Source organism: Tyto alba, unplaced genomic scaffold (genome assembly GCF_018691265.1).
Source record: "Tyto alba isolate M040663 unplaced genomic scaffold, T.alba_DEE_v4.0 Super-Scaffold_10, whole genome shotgun sequence".
Classification (NCBI taxonomy): Eukaryota; Metazoa; Chordata; class Aves; order Strigiformes; family Tytonidae; genus Tyto; species Tyto alba.
In genome coordinates this window covers 29,242,945-29,256,516 of record NW_024881262.1, presented here as the reverse complement: position 1 = coordinate 29,256,516, position 13,572 = coordinate 29,242,945, and the positions used below count along the sequence as shown (strand labels likewise).

The 13,572-nt window shown below is 57.6% G+C and overlaps 2 protein-coding genes across 3 annotated transcripts; one reads left to right on the top strand and one right to left on the bottom strand.

Annotated features, from left to right (window-relative positions):
* The first annotated feature begins 172 nt into the window (after positions 1-172).
* Positions 173-4,318, top strand: NEU4 (neuraminidase 4). 2 transcript variants are annotated; one of them, XM_032992634.2, is made up of 4 exons: positions 173-303; positions 1,194-1,399; positions 1,555-1,810; positions 2,227-4,317. In XM_032992634.2, exons 2-4 carry the CDS (start codon positions 1,199-1,201, stop codon positions 3,258-3,260), a joined length of 1,491 nt encoding a protein of 496 aa, XP_032848525.2. In that variant the 5' UTR covers positions 173-303; positions 1,194-1,198; the 3' UTR covers positions 3,261-4,317. The 2 variants fall into 2 exon arrangements, with proteins under 2 accessions (XP_032848525.2, XP_042657060.1); XM_042801126.1 differs by lacking the exon at positions 173-303 and having other exon boundaries at positions 310-1,399; positions 2,227-4,318.
* A 786-nt stretch (positions 4,319-5,104) lies between these two features.
* TM4SF19 (transmembrane 4 L six family member 19) lies at positions 5,105-6,660 on the bottom strand. Its single transcript, XM_042798685.1, has 4 exons — positions 6,484-6,660; positions 6,284-6,361; positions 5,783-5,940; positions 5,105-5,489 (listed from the first exon to the last, which is right to left on the bottom strand). The coding sequence occupies exons 1-4, from the start codon at positions 6,658-6,660 to the stop codon at positions 5,288-5,290; spliced, it is 615 nt and encodes a 204-aa protein (XP_042654619.1). The 3' UTR covers positions 5,105-5,287.
* Between the last annotated feature and the right edge of the window lie 6,912 nt (positions 6,661-13,572).

Genomic DNA, 13,572 nt, shown 5'->3' with positions numbered 1-13,572 from the left:
CGCATCCCCCCCCTCCCCCCCCCCCCCCCCAGGGTTTCTGAACAAGGTGGCTCAGCAGGCACAGGGCCCCCCCGGCTCTGCCCGGCCTGATAATGGTGCCTTTGTGCCGCCCGGCTGCCACTGCTGACTCAGGGCTTTTTCCCGGTCACCGCCGCTGCGGGGGCCCCGTGACCCATCGGGGGGGGGGGGGACCCCGCGAGGGGCAGGCACTGCAGGCAGCCCCGGGGCTGCGGGAGCCGCCGTTCCCCCGCGATGAGGGCGAGGGACGGAGGGGACCCCCCCCCCCAGCCTGAGCAGGACCCGGTGAGTTGCCTTCGCTTTCTCCACGGGGGGGTTTGGAGCAGCAAAAGCTCCTCATTAAAACGCAGGTGAAAGTCGCCCTCGGCTGCTGGGGTGCCCACCTCTCCCTGCGGTGATAACCTGGGACGTGGAGGGACACGGCCTGGGGACAGCTGATGGTGGCAGCACGCCTGCTGTCCCCAAAGGAAAGGCACTTGGAGGGGACGGGGTGGGGGGGGGCCACTTGCACCCCACTGCCGCAGGCACAGCCCGGCCGGGGACCCCAGGTTTCCACCACAGGGGAGGAGGAAACAAGGAGCTGGCTGGGTCCCCCGTGCTGGAGGTGCCAGAAATACAGGACAAAACACCCCCCAGCCCCCTTGCAAGGAGCCTGGGCTGGTCCCAGGGTCTTGGCCAGGCCGGCTCTGGTCCCCCCCCACCGCCTGCTCGGCGACGGGAGTGGGGAACCACGGGTCTCACCCTGCCTTTCGCTGTCCGGCCTCCACTTGCCAGAAACGCCTTTTGAAGAGCAGCTGGAAGCTCAGTTTCATTCTATTCCCTTTCATTTTGGGGCAGCTCAGGTCAGCTTCTTCAGCCGTCCCGAAAACCCCTGTTCCCGCTGCCGAGCGGCAGCGACTTGCCGCTGCGGGCAGCCGGGGTTCAGCCCCTCTCGACCCCAACCCTGCCCGTAGCGACCCACCCTCCAGCAGCTCCCCGGGGGGGGGGGGGGGGGGGGGGATGGGGAGGAAGGCTCCCCAAAACCATACCCAAACCCACCAAGCGAAACCCCAAACCCCTCCAAGGGCAGCCTGCACCCCCAGCCGTCCCCGTTCCCCCCCCCCCACCACCACCACCTCCATCAACCCAACCGGGGTGGCGGTGGCTGGGGGGGGGGCTGCATCTTCCCGCCGCAGGCGCCATGGGCTCCCGGCACTTCCCGGCCCGCACCGTGCTCTTCGAGAAGGAGCCCGCCGGCGTCACGTACCGCGTGCCCGCCCTGCTCTACCTGCCCCGCGCGGCCAAGCTGCTGGCCTTCGCGGAGGAGCGGCTGAGCACCGCCGACGCCCACGCCAACCTGCTGGCGCTGCGCCGCGGCACCGTCTACGGGAGCTACGTGGAGGTGGGTGGGACGGGGGAACGCGCCGTGCTGGGGGGGGGCGCGCGTGGAGCTGCTGAGCTCCCAAGGGCACCTGCGTGGGGAAGGGAGGGTGGGTCGGGGGAAGTGAGGTGGGCCTCACCCCCCCCCCACCCCTCCTTCTCCTCCTCCCCGGGCAGTGGGAAGACATGCGGGTGCTGGAGACTGCCACGCTGCAGCACCACCGGTCCATGAACCCCTGCCCGCTCTATGACGAGTTCACCGGCACCCTCTTCCTTTTTTTCATCACGGTGCCGGGCAGGACGCCCGAAGCCTACCAGCTAGTCACTGGCCAAAACGTCACCCGCCTCTGCTGCGTCACCAGTGACGACCAGGGCCTGAGTTGGAGCACGGCCACAGACTTGACGCAGCAGGTCATCGGCGGGGCCATCAAAGGTAGCCCACTGGAGAAGGGGGGGAGGAGGAGGGAGGACAGCCAGCAAGAGGGCAACCGTGGGTTTTGGGCGCCTGGAGCCGCTCGTGGTGGGGCTGGGGTTGGCCTCAGGGTAGGAAGCCCACAAGAGTCAGAGAGAGATGGGGTGGAAGAGGACCTCGAGCAGAGTGGGCGAGGGGATGGGGGGAGGGAGTGTATTGCTTGCACGGGGGGAAAAGAAGATGAAGAGGCCCTGTAGCTATGGGTAGGGCTGTGCATGAGGACAACCAGCCAGCACTGGGCTCTGCCGCCCTCTTGTACCACCAGCTTGCTTGGCTAGGCTGGGGAGGGGGATGCTCCGGAGACCCTTCCACGCTGGGCATGTCAGGGGCCAGCACGGAGGCTGCTCTTCCACCCCCTTCCCATCTTGGCTCCCCAGACTGGGCGACGTTTGCGCTGGGCCCCGGGCACGGGATCCAGCTGCGGTCCGGGCGGCTGCTGGTACCCGCCTACAGCTACCACATCGACCGCAAGGAGTGCTTCGGGCAGCTCTGCAAGACCACCCCTCACTCCTTCGCCTTCTACAGCGACGACCACGGCCGGGGCTGGCGCTTCGGGGAGTTCATCCCCAACCTGCAGACGGGCGAGTGCCAGCTGGTCTCCGTGGACGAGGAGGACGGCTCCAACGTCCTCTACTGCAACGCCCGCAGCCCCTTGGGCTTCAGGGTCCAGGCGCTGAGCACGGACGACGGGGCCGTCTTCCACGGGGGGCAGTTGGTCCAACGGCTGGTCGAGCCCCCCCATGGCTGTCACGGCAGTGTCATCGGCTTCCCGGCGCCTTTCGTGTATGGCCCTGCCGTGCCTGGGGGCCCCGTGGTGCCCCTTTGGGGCTCGGCTCGCCGGCTGCTCCCTGGGATGCTCCCAGGGTTTCGGTACCCGCCCTCCGGGCAGGCAGCGGGTGATGAGCTGCCCGCCCCGGCCACCAGCAGCCACCGAGAGCCGGCTGAGCCCCCAACCCCGGAGCGTCACAGCCGCCCCCACGGCATCACCTCAGCTCGAGGGGACCCTGTGGCAACCCCCGGCCCTGCTGCCTTCTTCCAAGCGCCGACGTGGGTCCTCTACTCCCACCCCACCAGCTCCATGTCACGGGTCAACATGGGGGTTCACCTGAGCACTTTCCCCAGGGACGCGGAGAGCTGGACCGAGCCATGGGTCATCTACGAGGGCCCGAGCGCTTACTCGGACCTGGCTTACGTGGAGCTGCCCTGCCACGAGGCCTCCATCGCTGGTGGCCCGGCCGTCGCTTTTGCCTGCCTCTACGAGAACGGGACGCAGTCGCCCTACGAGCAGATCTCCTTCAGCATGTTCACGCTGCGCGACGTGCTCCAGAACATCCCCCTGACAGCTCCCCAGCGGGACGGCGGCTCCCGGTGCCGCAGGAAGAGGGGGCGAAGGAGCTGCTGCCTCTCCTAGCGCCCCCCCCTTGCTCCCCCCGGTCCCCCAGCTCCAAACCTCGGGGCACCAACCCGGAGCCCAGCGCACCGGGATGCTCACAGCCCGGGGTCCTGCCGCCGGCCAGATGACACCGAAGACATGCGCTACCGTCCCCAAACTGGGTTTTATCTCGTTTTTCTTGCTACTTTTTTAATTATATCGTTGGTTGGGCATGAAGGCTTGTGCCACCAGCCCATGTGCCTTTCCAAGCACATGAGCCGCCCCAGGAAATACATAATGGGGGGGGGGGGGGGGGGGGCAACACAGCAGTGTAGGGGAGAAGGCGATCGCGGGCACCTTGTGCCACCCGCGTGTGCCAGGTGCTAGATCAGGGGGACACGATGCTCTGGCTGTGCCAAACCTGGTCCTGCCACCCTGACCCGAGGGTTTTCCTCCCATGGTCATAATTATTTACGTTCCTTTTTTAGTTGCTTCTTTTTAATGAGCCTGTTTGCTTGAGCCAATTCCTCTTTGTCTCAGCGGTCTCTCCGGAATCGCTGTGCTGGTTTTGGCTTGGGGTAGAGTTAAATTTCTTCATAGTAGCTAGTACAGGGCTGTGTTTTGGATTTGTGCTGAAAACAGCGCTGATAACACAGGGACGTTTTAGTTGCTGCTGAGCAGCTCTTGCTTACACGGAGTCAAGGCCTTTTCTGCCTTCCCAGCGAGTGGCTGGGGGAGCACAAGAGGTCAGGAGGGGACACAGCCGGGACCCCAACTGACCAAAGGGATATTCCAGACCTTACGATGTCACGCTCAGCGATAACACTCAGAGGAAGGTTGGCTGAGGGCTGCTGCTCGGGGACTGGCTGGGCATGGGGTCAGTTGGTGGCGAGCAACTGTTTTCATTTGCATCACTTGTCTTTCTTGGGTTTTATTTCTCTCAGTTGTTTTCTGTTTCTTTGCAATTTCTTTTAGTGTATTTCATTGTTTCAATTATTAAATTGTCCTTATCTCAAACCACGCATTGTCTCACTGTTACCCCTCCAGTTCTCTTCCCTCCATCCTGCCGGGTGGGAGGGTGAGCAAACAGCTGCGTGGTGCTTAGTTGCCAGCTGGGGTTAAACCACAACAATCGCCCAGTTACTGTTTAATCTAGCTGATTGCTTCTTTTTAAAAGCTGCCATGGGCACTGCTGCTTTCCTCTGAACCTTATCAGTTCGGGGCAAACATCCTCCCGGCACAAGCAGGTTCGGGTCTGTACCCACGCCTGGTCCCTGTAAGGTTTCAGGGGACGAGGGCAGGGGGATGGGGGATGCGCTGAAGCCGGTGACACCCCCTGCGAGTGCAGCGGCGGGTGGCGCGATGGGGTCCAGGGCCGGTGGGGGTGGGCGCCTGCTCCTGACATTTCTGCGTGCACGGGGGGGGGGGTGTGTGTGTGTATGGGTGGCCTTGGCAGGTGGAGGAGGGGAGGGGGGGGCTACACCCCAATTCCAGCACTGCGTCCCCCGGCACGGCTCCATCCAAGTCCCCCAGCCCCAGCCGGAGCCCAGCTCGGCTCCTCCAGCCTCCTTCACCTCTCCTGCCCCACGCGGGGGACAAACACCGGCACGGGCTGCCCCAAACACGGATTGAGCAACGAAAACAAGTTCGTGTTCCAGCTCTTATCTCTGCGAATACCACCACGTCACCTTTTGCACCGGGGCAGGCGGAGGCCGGCGGGGAGCAGCCGGGGAAGCCGTTGGGCTCGTGCTGGGGTGCCGGGAGCCAGGGCCTCACCTCCAGTGCTCACCGGGCTGGTTTCCAACCCCCGGGAGGAGGAAGAGGTATCGCCTGGGCAGAGGGCACTGCACGGAGGCAGCCCTTGGCACGCTAACCCCGCGCACGTTGCTTTGGCACCTCCTGTGGGCCGGGGTGTCTGTCCCCCATGGGGGACCCTCTCTGTCCTGCACGGGGGTCTTGCATCGGGCCGGTATCACAGTCCCCACCACAGCATTTGCCACCAGCCAAGGGACACCCAGGGACGATACCTCCTCCGCGTGCCAGCCTCCTGGCACCGTCGCAGACCTCTACTTCCCCTCGCAGAAGCCGCAGAGGCACCCGAGGCAGCCGTTGAGGATCTGGAGGGAGGCCAGCACCATCTCGGCAGCGCTGACGAACAGCAGGAGGAAGAAGAAGACAATGTTCCAGACCACGATACCCTCCGGCTCCAGGCAGGTGCTCCAGGTGCGACGGTCGTACAGGTAGTTCTCTGCCCTGTGTGATGGGGAGAGAAGGAGATGCGAGATGCTGCCCTGCAGCAGGTCAGGGATCGCGCTGCTTTCCACCGCGGAGGTGTGCCCCAAGCTCCCTGTCCTTCATCCTGAGGATGAGCTGGGTCAGCGGGGTGGCGGAAGCACCACACAGAAAATCACGGAAGGTGAAGACCTCTTGAACTCTTGCATCACAACCAGCAAGCCCACCCACCATAAATAACCCCGACTTAATTAGCAACAAGCTGACGAGGTGACACCGGTGACTCAACCCCGCTGCCTCACCTGGTGTCAGGCTCTTGGCCACCAGCGTCCAGGAAGGGGTAGCCCCAGAGGGTGCCAGGCCCGTGGCCGTGCTGGGAGGCGTTGTAGAAGCAGAGGGGTCCGTTGGTCAAACCCACCCCAGAGAGGATGAAGCAGGCGGCAGCGCCCAGGAGCGCCAGCTTGGAGAGCACGGCAGAGATGAAAGCCTGTGGGCAGCGCGCAGGGAGGGGGACACCGAAAGTCAGGCGGGCTCCGTAGCGCAGCTGCACGTTATCGGTGGAGCTTGGTAAGGGGGAAAACCCCCCCCCCCTTCTCCCCAAGGGCCTCCAATCTCAGGGAGCTGAGGATGGAGCTGTCGCTGGGTTGTTTTGAGCTGGGCGGGAGTGGGACAGGCAGAGTCTGGTGGGGCAGAGCCCACGCCAGCACCCGTAGGAATCCCTGTCCTCTGGGGAGGATGCGTCCCGCCACGGGAGAGGGGCCACCCACCACATCCCACCCTGTGCTGCTTGGGACTGCTTTGGCACGGGGGGGGGCCCGGTGCTGCCTTACGTTGCGACGGGTGCCGCAGTCCGAGCAGCCGGAGCATCGCCAGCCCACTGCTGTGATGTGAGCCGCTGCCAGCAGCACCTGCGGGAAGGAAGGAGGTGACGGGGGGGCGGGGGGGGATGAAGGGGAGCCACCCGCTCCATCCCTTCGTCCCGCCTCCCCAGCCACGTGAAGAAGGACGCGAGGCAAACCGCGGTACTCACGCTGATGCCGCCTCCCCAGACGCCCGGCATGGCCTTGGCATCCTTGCTGATGTGCCCCTCTGCCAGGTACTTCCACGTCCCGCCGGGGAAGAGTAGGAGAACGTTGGCTGCCACGGAGAGCGTGCCCAGCACCAGCAGGCAGGGACCCACAATCCGGCTGCATTTCCCCACGCACATGGCCACCCTACACTGGGGGGGGGGGGGGAGGAAGAGGAGGAGGGGAAGGGGCTGCCTTCGGCCCCGTGATGCGCCACGGCTCCCCCACCCCAAGCCCATCACGCAGCCGCGGGTGGACAGGACTTTGCTGGTTTGTGCTTTTGCACCCCAGCCTATCCCACTGCCTTTACTCGGGAGTAATTTCCAACGGAAATCCTCGTTTTCCCACCCCCGTCTAATTAATGAAATACTAAAAATAAATTCCATGTCAATACGGATATACTGCTGCCAAATGGTTATCTCGAGGTTGAGCTATTTTATCGCAGAAGGAGAAGCCTAACTTCAGACCTGCTAATATTTCTTTGCCAAATGGGCAAGGGAGTTTAAGGCGACAGCAGGTCCCTCGCTGAGCCTTGAGACCCGTGCAACCCCCCGGATCGGCTCCTCCGAAGCGTTACTGCAGGAGGGAGACCAGCCTCCGCGGCTTGGTTTGACTTTGGGCGCAGGAGGGAGCCAGGGAAGGGGCGGAATCCTTGGACGAGGACTTGTGAAAGCACATCAGTCCCCAATGAAACCCAACAGCAGCTCCATCCCCTTCACACGCTAGCCCTACTGCAGGTCTGAGTTTGCTGAAACTAATTAAATTTAATTAAGGAAAGGTTATCACATATCCTTCAGACAAGCCATCCAGCTCTGCTGGCGTTTTATTAAGTTATCGTTTCACCCAGAAGGGGCCTGCCCATCTCCAGGTGATAGCTTGGAAAAAATTAGCTCTCCCTCTCCTGTACTTGCTCTGCGACCGCTGGAAACAACCTGTTTTGCTGTTGCTCTGCCTTCCCAGGTTTCTTCTACCCCGTGTTCGTTTTTGCTTCAGGTGGGTTTTACACGTTTTCCCCTTTCCTGGCGGCTTCCAACGCCTTTTTGCACAAGCTTCCTGAATCGGGTTGCCTCTCGCCCTGGCTGATTTATTTCAGGCTTGCTCTGGTTTTACGGAAGCAGAAGTGAACGGGCGCCGCATGGTTGTTTCTGTGGGAAGAGCTGCCTCGGCCCCCTCGTGCGCCGTGTCGGGAGGGAGCAGCTCAGGCCCGGGACGTGTGTGTGGGGGGGTGTCGGGGGGGGGGTGTCACCAGCCCAACAGGGTTTTGCATCGCTGTGACCTGCTCCAGACCAGCCGTGCTGGCCCCGGCGGGCTGCTGGGGGGCCAGGGAGGGCTGAACGTGGAGGGAGAGGGCTGCAAAACCCTGCTGCGTGGAGGGGACGCCAGCCAAGAAGCCCAGGGTAGACTACCAGCTCCACCCACCCTGGAGCTTCACCCCCCTCCCCTTCTGCTTCCTCTCCCCCCTGGTTTTGTTATAAGGAATTTAGGGCCCCTCACCCTCACTGCGGAACCACCTGCAGTCCAGGGACTGTGGGTGGCTGTCCCCTCAGAGCCACGAGCATCCAGTGACGAGTCCCACCTCCGCACTTTGAAGGACCCTCCAGAATAGCTCTTGCTCCTCTGGAGCTCACAGCTTGGGTCGCTCTCACCAGCCAGAGGCCTTTGGGGTCTTCTGCAAGTCTCCCATTAACCTCTCCAAGGACTCTCCTTCCCCTCCTCTCCCCGCGGAGGGCAGAAGGTCTCCTTCCCCCAGGAAGCTCTCCACAGCTTACCGTCCTCCCAGGGCTCCCCTTAAGCAAGAAGCAAGTTTGCATTAGCTGCTTTCTCCTACCTCAGCCGACCGGACAGACAAACCCCTCTGTAAGGGGAGGAAAAGCAAAAGTGCAGCTGAACCAGCCTCAGGACACTCGAAAGGAGGACTCCCTTCCTGCCAGCATGTCTCCACGGCCAAAAGCAAGGGGATTCAGGCAAAGCCCAGCGAACCTGTCCTCCCGCCTTCCTGTCTTACCTGGAAGCGATGCCACACGGAGCCAGCAGCATCCACTCCTCGGATGAGCCCTGTCCTGGAGGCATCACCCCTGGGTGACTATTTATGATGTCCCAGCATGTGCTCCACGTCTTCCTCCTCCACCCACCACAACAGTCATGATCCTTCCCTCTCCCACACAGCTGGCAGCTCAAAAGGAAGAATGACTGTCCTGGCTGAACGAGCCAGCCTCCGCCGGCATCGCGCCTGGGCAAGCTGTTTGAGTTACGCCCCTCGCTCACTGGCAGAAGCCACGGGCCCACCGAAACATTCACAACTTCAGATTTTAAGGCTTCTACCACATCCGCCCTGAACGCCCTGACCATCGCTCAGGTAGCAAACGCCGTTTCTCCCAAAACGGCCTGCAATGACTATGGAGGGAGAACGTTTTCCTGTCTCCTCTGTGGCCCACTCCAGATGCTATCGTTCCGTCGCCGCGAGGCCACATCCTCCACCCAGGGCTTCTTCCACCATGTTTCACCTTATTTCCCTTGTTGTGCAAGAGCTTTTGTGTGTTCGGGTTTGCCTCTTCTTGTTACGACCCACAGGAGGGAGCACGCTAATATTTTAATAAAAGCTTCTAAGTAAGTATACTCATGTCTCAGCTGGTTTCTATCTCCTGCCCTTCGCTGCCTTGCAGATGGCCCAGCTTCTCCTCCAGGTGTTAAGCATACCCCCATTATGTTTATATCTCACACCTCGGTGATAACTTTGAGAGAGAAAGGTTAGTTCTGGATATCTTAATTATTGCTCAGTCATCAGACGCCAGCATTTCAAAGTCCTATCCAGGGTACTCGTGGCTGGAAGCTAACGTGCAATGGGGAAGCTCCTCTTCTGTCCCCCCAGAGAAGGTCTGACGGTAGCAGTTCCGAAACAGGAACAGGACTGGGAGGACACGACCACTGTGTGTGAGAACAGGAGACAGGAAAGCTGTAGCACAAAAAAATGGCAAAAATGGGGCAGTTTTTCTGGCGGAGGAGGAGCAGGCAGCACAAGCAAAGGGGAATGTTGCTCACGGGCTGTGCAGGCTAAAGGAAGAATCCTCTCGAAGAATTTAGAGAAGGTTCATATTCCTCGTGTGTTCATCATGGGGACGAGGCACATCAGCTGCCCGGGACGTGCGCTACCTTGTCTGCAACAGCCACAGGAGACAAACAGTAAGTGCAGCTATCTTTCTTACAGCCCTGATACAGTCTTGCTGTAAAAAAATAAAAAAAAAAGGCAACTAGAGTGCTACCGTTTGCTTTATAACCCAACTTGCTCTGCCTAGAGTAACACACACGAGTACCATTTGCCAACGCATTTCAAAGTGGCTTCTGCTTTCAAAGCAATGAGTATAGGACCACTGAGAATATAAAACCTGCTCTAAGTACAGCGTGCCACTGTCTGTTAGAAGAAATAGAAAAAGGAGTCGGAGCCCTTGAGTGCCACATGGCAAAAGACAAACAGGTGAGGCTGGGTTACATCAGCCAATTCTGTTTTTCTAGGAAAAATAAACTGAAAGGAGCAGATTACCTGAATAATGATAGTGCCTCTGAAAGGAAAATCAGAGTTTGCAACAGCACGTAAATCCCCATTTTATTCTTAAATAAGATGAGCTGTCTCTGAAAAGCAGACAGCAGCAAAGGCGAGACATGTAGGACAGGAGACTGCTGAGAAAAATCCAGTTTTTCCTTCCTTTTTTTTTTTTTAACTTAGAAAGGAAACATTTTTCACTCTTGGGAAAAAAAAAAAAAAGTGTGTTGCAACTTCATCTTGTGCCCTTTTCTACGTCAGAGCAATCTGAGCTTCCTACGTTGCCACACACATGATCTGGTCCATCATCTCCCGCAAAAAACCCCAGGCCATTCAGCAGGAAGCGTCAGGGTGAATCTTCGCCCCAGGATCACCAGTCTTCCCCTTACACCCACTTCAGCCCAAGTCTGTAATAGTAGTAATAATAATAATAATAATAATAAAAGGCTGATTTTAGCCCTGCACAGCCTCCCGAGCACCGCGAGTGGCTGCCTGCCTCCCTTTCTTGCATGAGAGCTTAGCTGTGAAAGTGTCAGCACGGCCTTTAGGGGCAAGTGCCGAGTCACCCCGCCACGGTGCTGCCAAACGTGGCCCCACGCCGAGAGATCCTGGCTCGGTAAGGTCCTCGGGCCAACTCCTCCTCCAGCCCACGGTTTGCAGGTCACGTTCGGCAACGGCTCCTTCGGAACTCCGAGGTCGGTTTGCTTCTCCTAACCGCCGCGTCCACCCTCTCTGACCACGCTCCGTCGCTCTCGGCTCTCCCCAGCTCCTCTGGGGTTGTGGAAATCGCGGGGCGGGTCGGGCATTGAGAGTGGTTTGGCTTCAGGAAGAATCAAAGAGGCTGAGCTGAGTTCGAATCGGCGAGCTTGAACCTTTCCGGTGCCAAACCAACCTCCGCCCTGGTCCTGCTCAGCACAATTCAGTGGTGTCCCCCACTCCTCTCGGTAGCACCTGCAAATCTACTTCTGCCACGAGCCAAGACCTCTCCGGACTCAGGTGTGGGCACGTTTGCTGCCAACAGCAATCCCCTTAGACAAGGCCTGCACGGAATTTGTGGCTAGAACCCCAGCTGAAGAAATATCAACACGATCCTACTAGGCAATATGGCATTTCCTTTAATTTCCTTATGAATTTCACCTGATTTAATACATCAGATGAGATATACCCACCCGGTTAAAAGTGGGAAGGAGTCTGCAGAAAGGAAAAATAAGTTGAAAACAAGATGTATCTTGACTCTATCCTGGAGCTCCTTGACCCGCAGACTGCGATGAAAAAGTGTTTCCAACTCGGTTGGAACGGGAAATATTTTCCTAAGTGGCACGAAGAGATCAGGCCATTTTCCAGCACGAGCAAGGCTTCATCACAGAAAACTGAGCCTGTCCGGTTAACGTAGTGCCGGGGTGCACATGCTGAGAACTAGGGAGTCACTTCCACGATACCCCTGGGAAGGCGGCCGGAGCAGCAGCCTTCTCCCGGGCTCCTCTGCAGGTGGGGGCCCCCCCGAAGGGTGTTAACCTCAGAACTCGGACAACCTCCCCGGAGAAAGCTTTGGGTTTGGGTAAGCCAAGCCAAACACACTTCCCCTTCTGCCAGGCATGCCGGAGAGGAGCCCCAACGAACACCGGTGGAAGGTTTTAGCATGACTGTTGGCACCGTCAGCCTCCCTGTTCCGTAACTTTTTGGAGAGTTCGAACAGAGCGAGACTGGGGCAGTGGCTGAAGTCACCGTTCAAGGGGAGACCCACCTCAGTCAGGAACACAAGGACGACCCGAGGTCAGTTTAAGCTTTTGTTTCCCCACTGTACCTGCTCGGTACGTGTCCAGAAAGGACTCTGCTTGTTGGCATTTCATGTCAGGCCATTGCAGGAACGTCCCAAGGAGCCCAGAAGACAATCGCACAAGTCAAAGGCTCCGTCCTGCCAACACCTGTACCAGGAGGACACAGACGATTCAGAATAAAGTCACATTTTCCACACTCTGCCACTGAGAAGTATGGAAAATCCTAGCCCTGCCCCTTTATATTCATTTTCATCGGGGTATTTTTTTCTATTGAGGTATCAAAAGTTTGTCTCACTTCAAGATTTTGTAACCTCTAGAATGGGCTGAAATTTTCTTGGGCCAAGCCAGCAGCTCCCTGTAATCAACAATTCCTTATCAGCAGGAACTGGGCACTTTCTACTGAAGTCAGTTACTTGGTTGTGTTTATTATCAGACAGGCCTCAAGTTCAGGCCTCGAATTCATCCTGTCCTTGCTGGCTGGGCAGACCTGGAGCTAGTATCTAAAACGACACAGATTTGGACTTCTTCAGCTGAGCTGCAGCTTCTGCTACTTATTTTATGACAAGAATCAGTGTCAACAAAAGCTGCTACAGCCAGGATAGGAAAATCATAAGCTTCCCAGAGGTTCAGCAGAACCTGGACCTATTCTGGACTGTGAACCTCAACTTGGCAGGAGGCAAAGGAAAAAGGAAAGCACCCAATCTGACAATTTTACTAAAAAGTCAGATGACACACATAGGGAACTTGGCTTGGTTTTCTTTCCTTCCCTTCTATTCCGGTAACCTTAAGGAAAAACTCACCAACTCTCCATATAACGCAGGGACAAACTTTCATTAGAACTAAAACAACAAAAAAACCCCAAGCCCCAAAACCAAGAGATGAAGGAAGCTATTGAAAACAGTTTGTTTTATTTCCAGGATCAAATATTACAATAGGACATTTACATATATTTATAAAAAAATGCAGCAGTTATGTATATAGATCAGGTTTCCTTGAGTTTGGTCCCTCCCAGCACGGTGAGCTGAAATCTTCCAAATTAATCCTCTCCCTCCTCCCGCATGAAGTCGCCACCACCGAAGAAGTGACTACCGTTAAAACCAACAGGCAAAGTCATAATTTTGAAACTGTAAGTTCACCAATTAGAAGAAACAGCTTTATTCTTAAAAATCATCTATCTATCGTCTGGTGTCTCTGATGAGGCACCACGTCTCCTCTGAGCTGAGTTTTACCCAGATGTTCTTCACATAAATCTGTTCTATAAAATAGCACCTCATCCCCCCGGCCCCATGTACTTTTACTATCTACCCTTCTATACTTTAAAGTCTCAGCACCATTTAACAAGCAGTGACAAAATGACTTTTCTCTGTACTGCAGACACTCACGGTAATTAAAGACAGTGACCAAATCCTGAACTTCTGAAATCACTCATAATATACCCACGTGAAACAACCAAAGCTAAAACTGAGGCAAGTCGAGGCACTGATGTTAAATGCCACATTCTCCGATTAAAAACAGTGTGTGTGTGTGTATATATATATATATACACACACATATGGCTATATTTTTGGGGAGTGGACAGACACTAAGCATCTCGTGGACAAGAGGAGACTGGAATAGAAGTCACCCTGTGTATCATCACAGAAAGGGTATCCATTAACCTCACCAGTTCAGGAGCAGGTAGCAGAGTATAACCAGACTGCAGTAAGATCTTGGGCTCGGCCAGAGAAAACCTTGGC

Coding starts and splice junctions, on each gene's coding strand:
- TM4SF19 (XM_042798685.1), bottom strand. CDS start 6,660: ATGTGCGTGGGGAAATGCAGCCGGATTGTGGGTCCCTGCCTGCTGGTG. Junction 6,362..6,483: donor TCTGGGGAGGCGGCATCAGC/GTGAGTACCGCG, acceptor TCCTTCCCGCAG/GTGCTGCTGGCAGCGGCTCA. Junction 5,490..5,782: donor TGGGGCTACCCCTTCCTGGA/CGCTGGTGGCCA, acceptor GCATCTCCTTCT/CTCCCCATCACACAGGGCAG.
- NEU4 (XM_042801126.1), top strand. CDS start 1,199: ATGGGCTCCCGGCACTTCCCGGCCCGCACCGTGCTCTTCGAGAAGGAG. Junction 1,400..1,554: donor TCTACGGGAGCTACGTGGAG/GTGGGTGGGACG, acceptor CTCCCCGGGCAG/TGGGAAGACATGCGGGTGCT. Junction 1,811..2,226: donor CATCGGCGGGGCCATCAAAG/GTAGCCCACTGG, acceptor TTGGCTCCCCAG/ACTGGGCGACGTTTGCGCTG.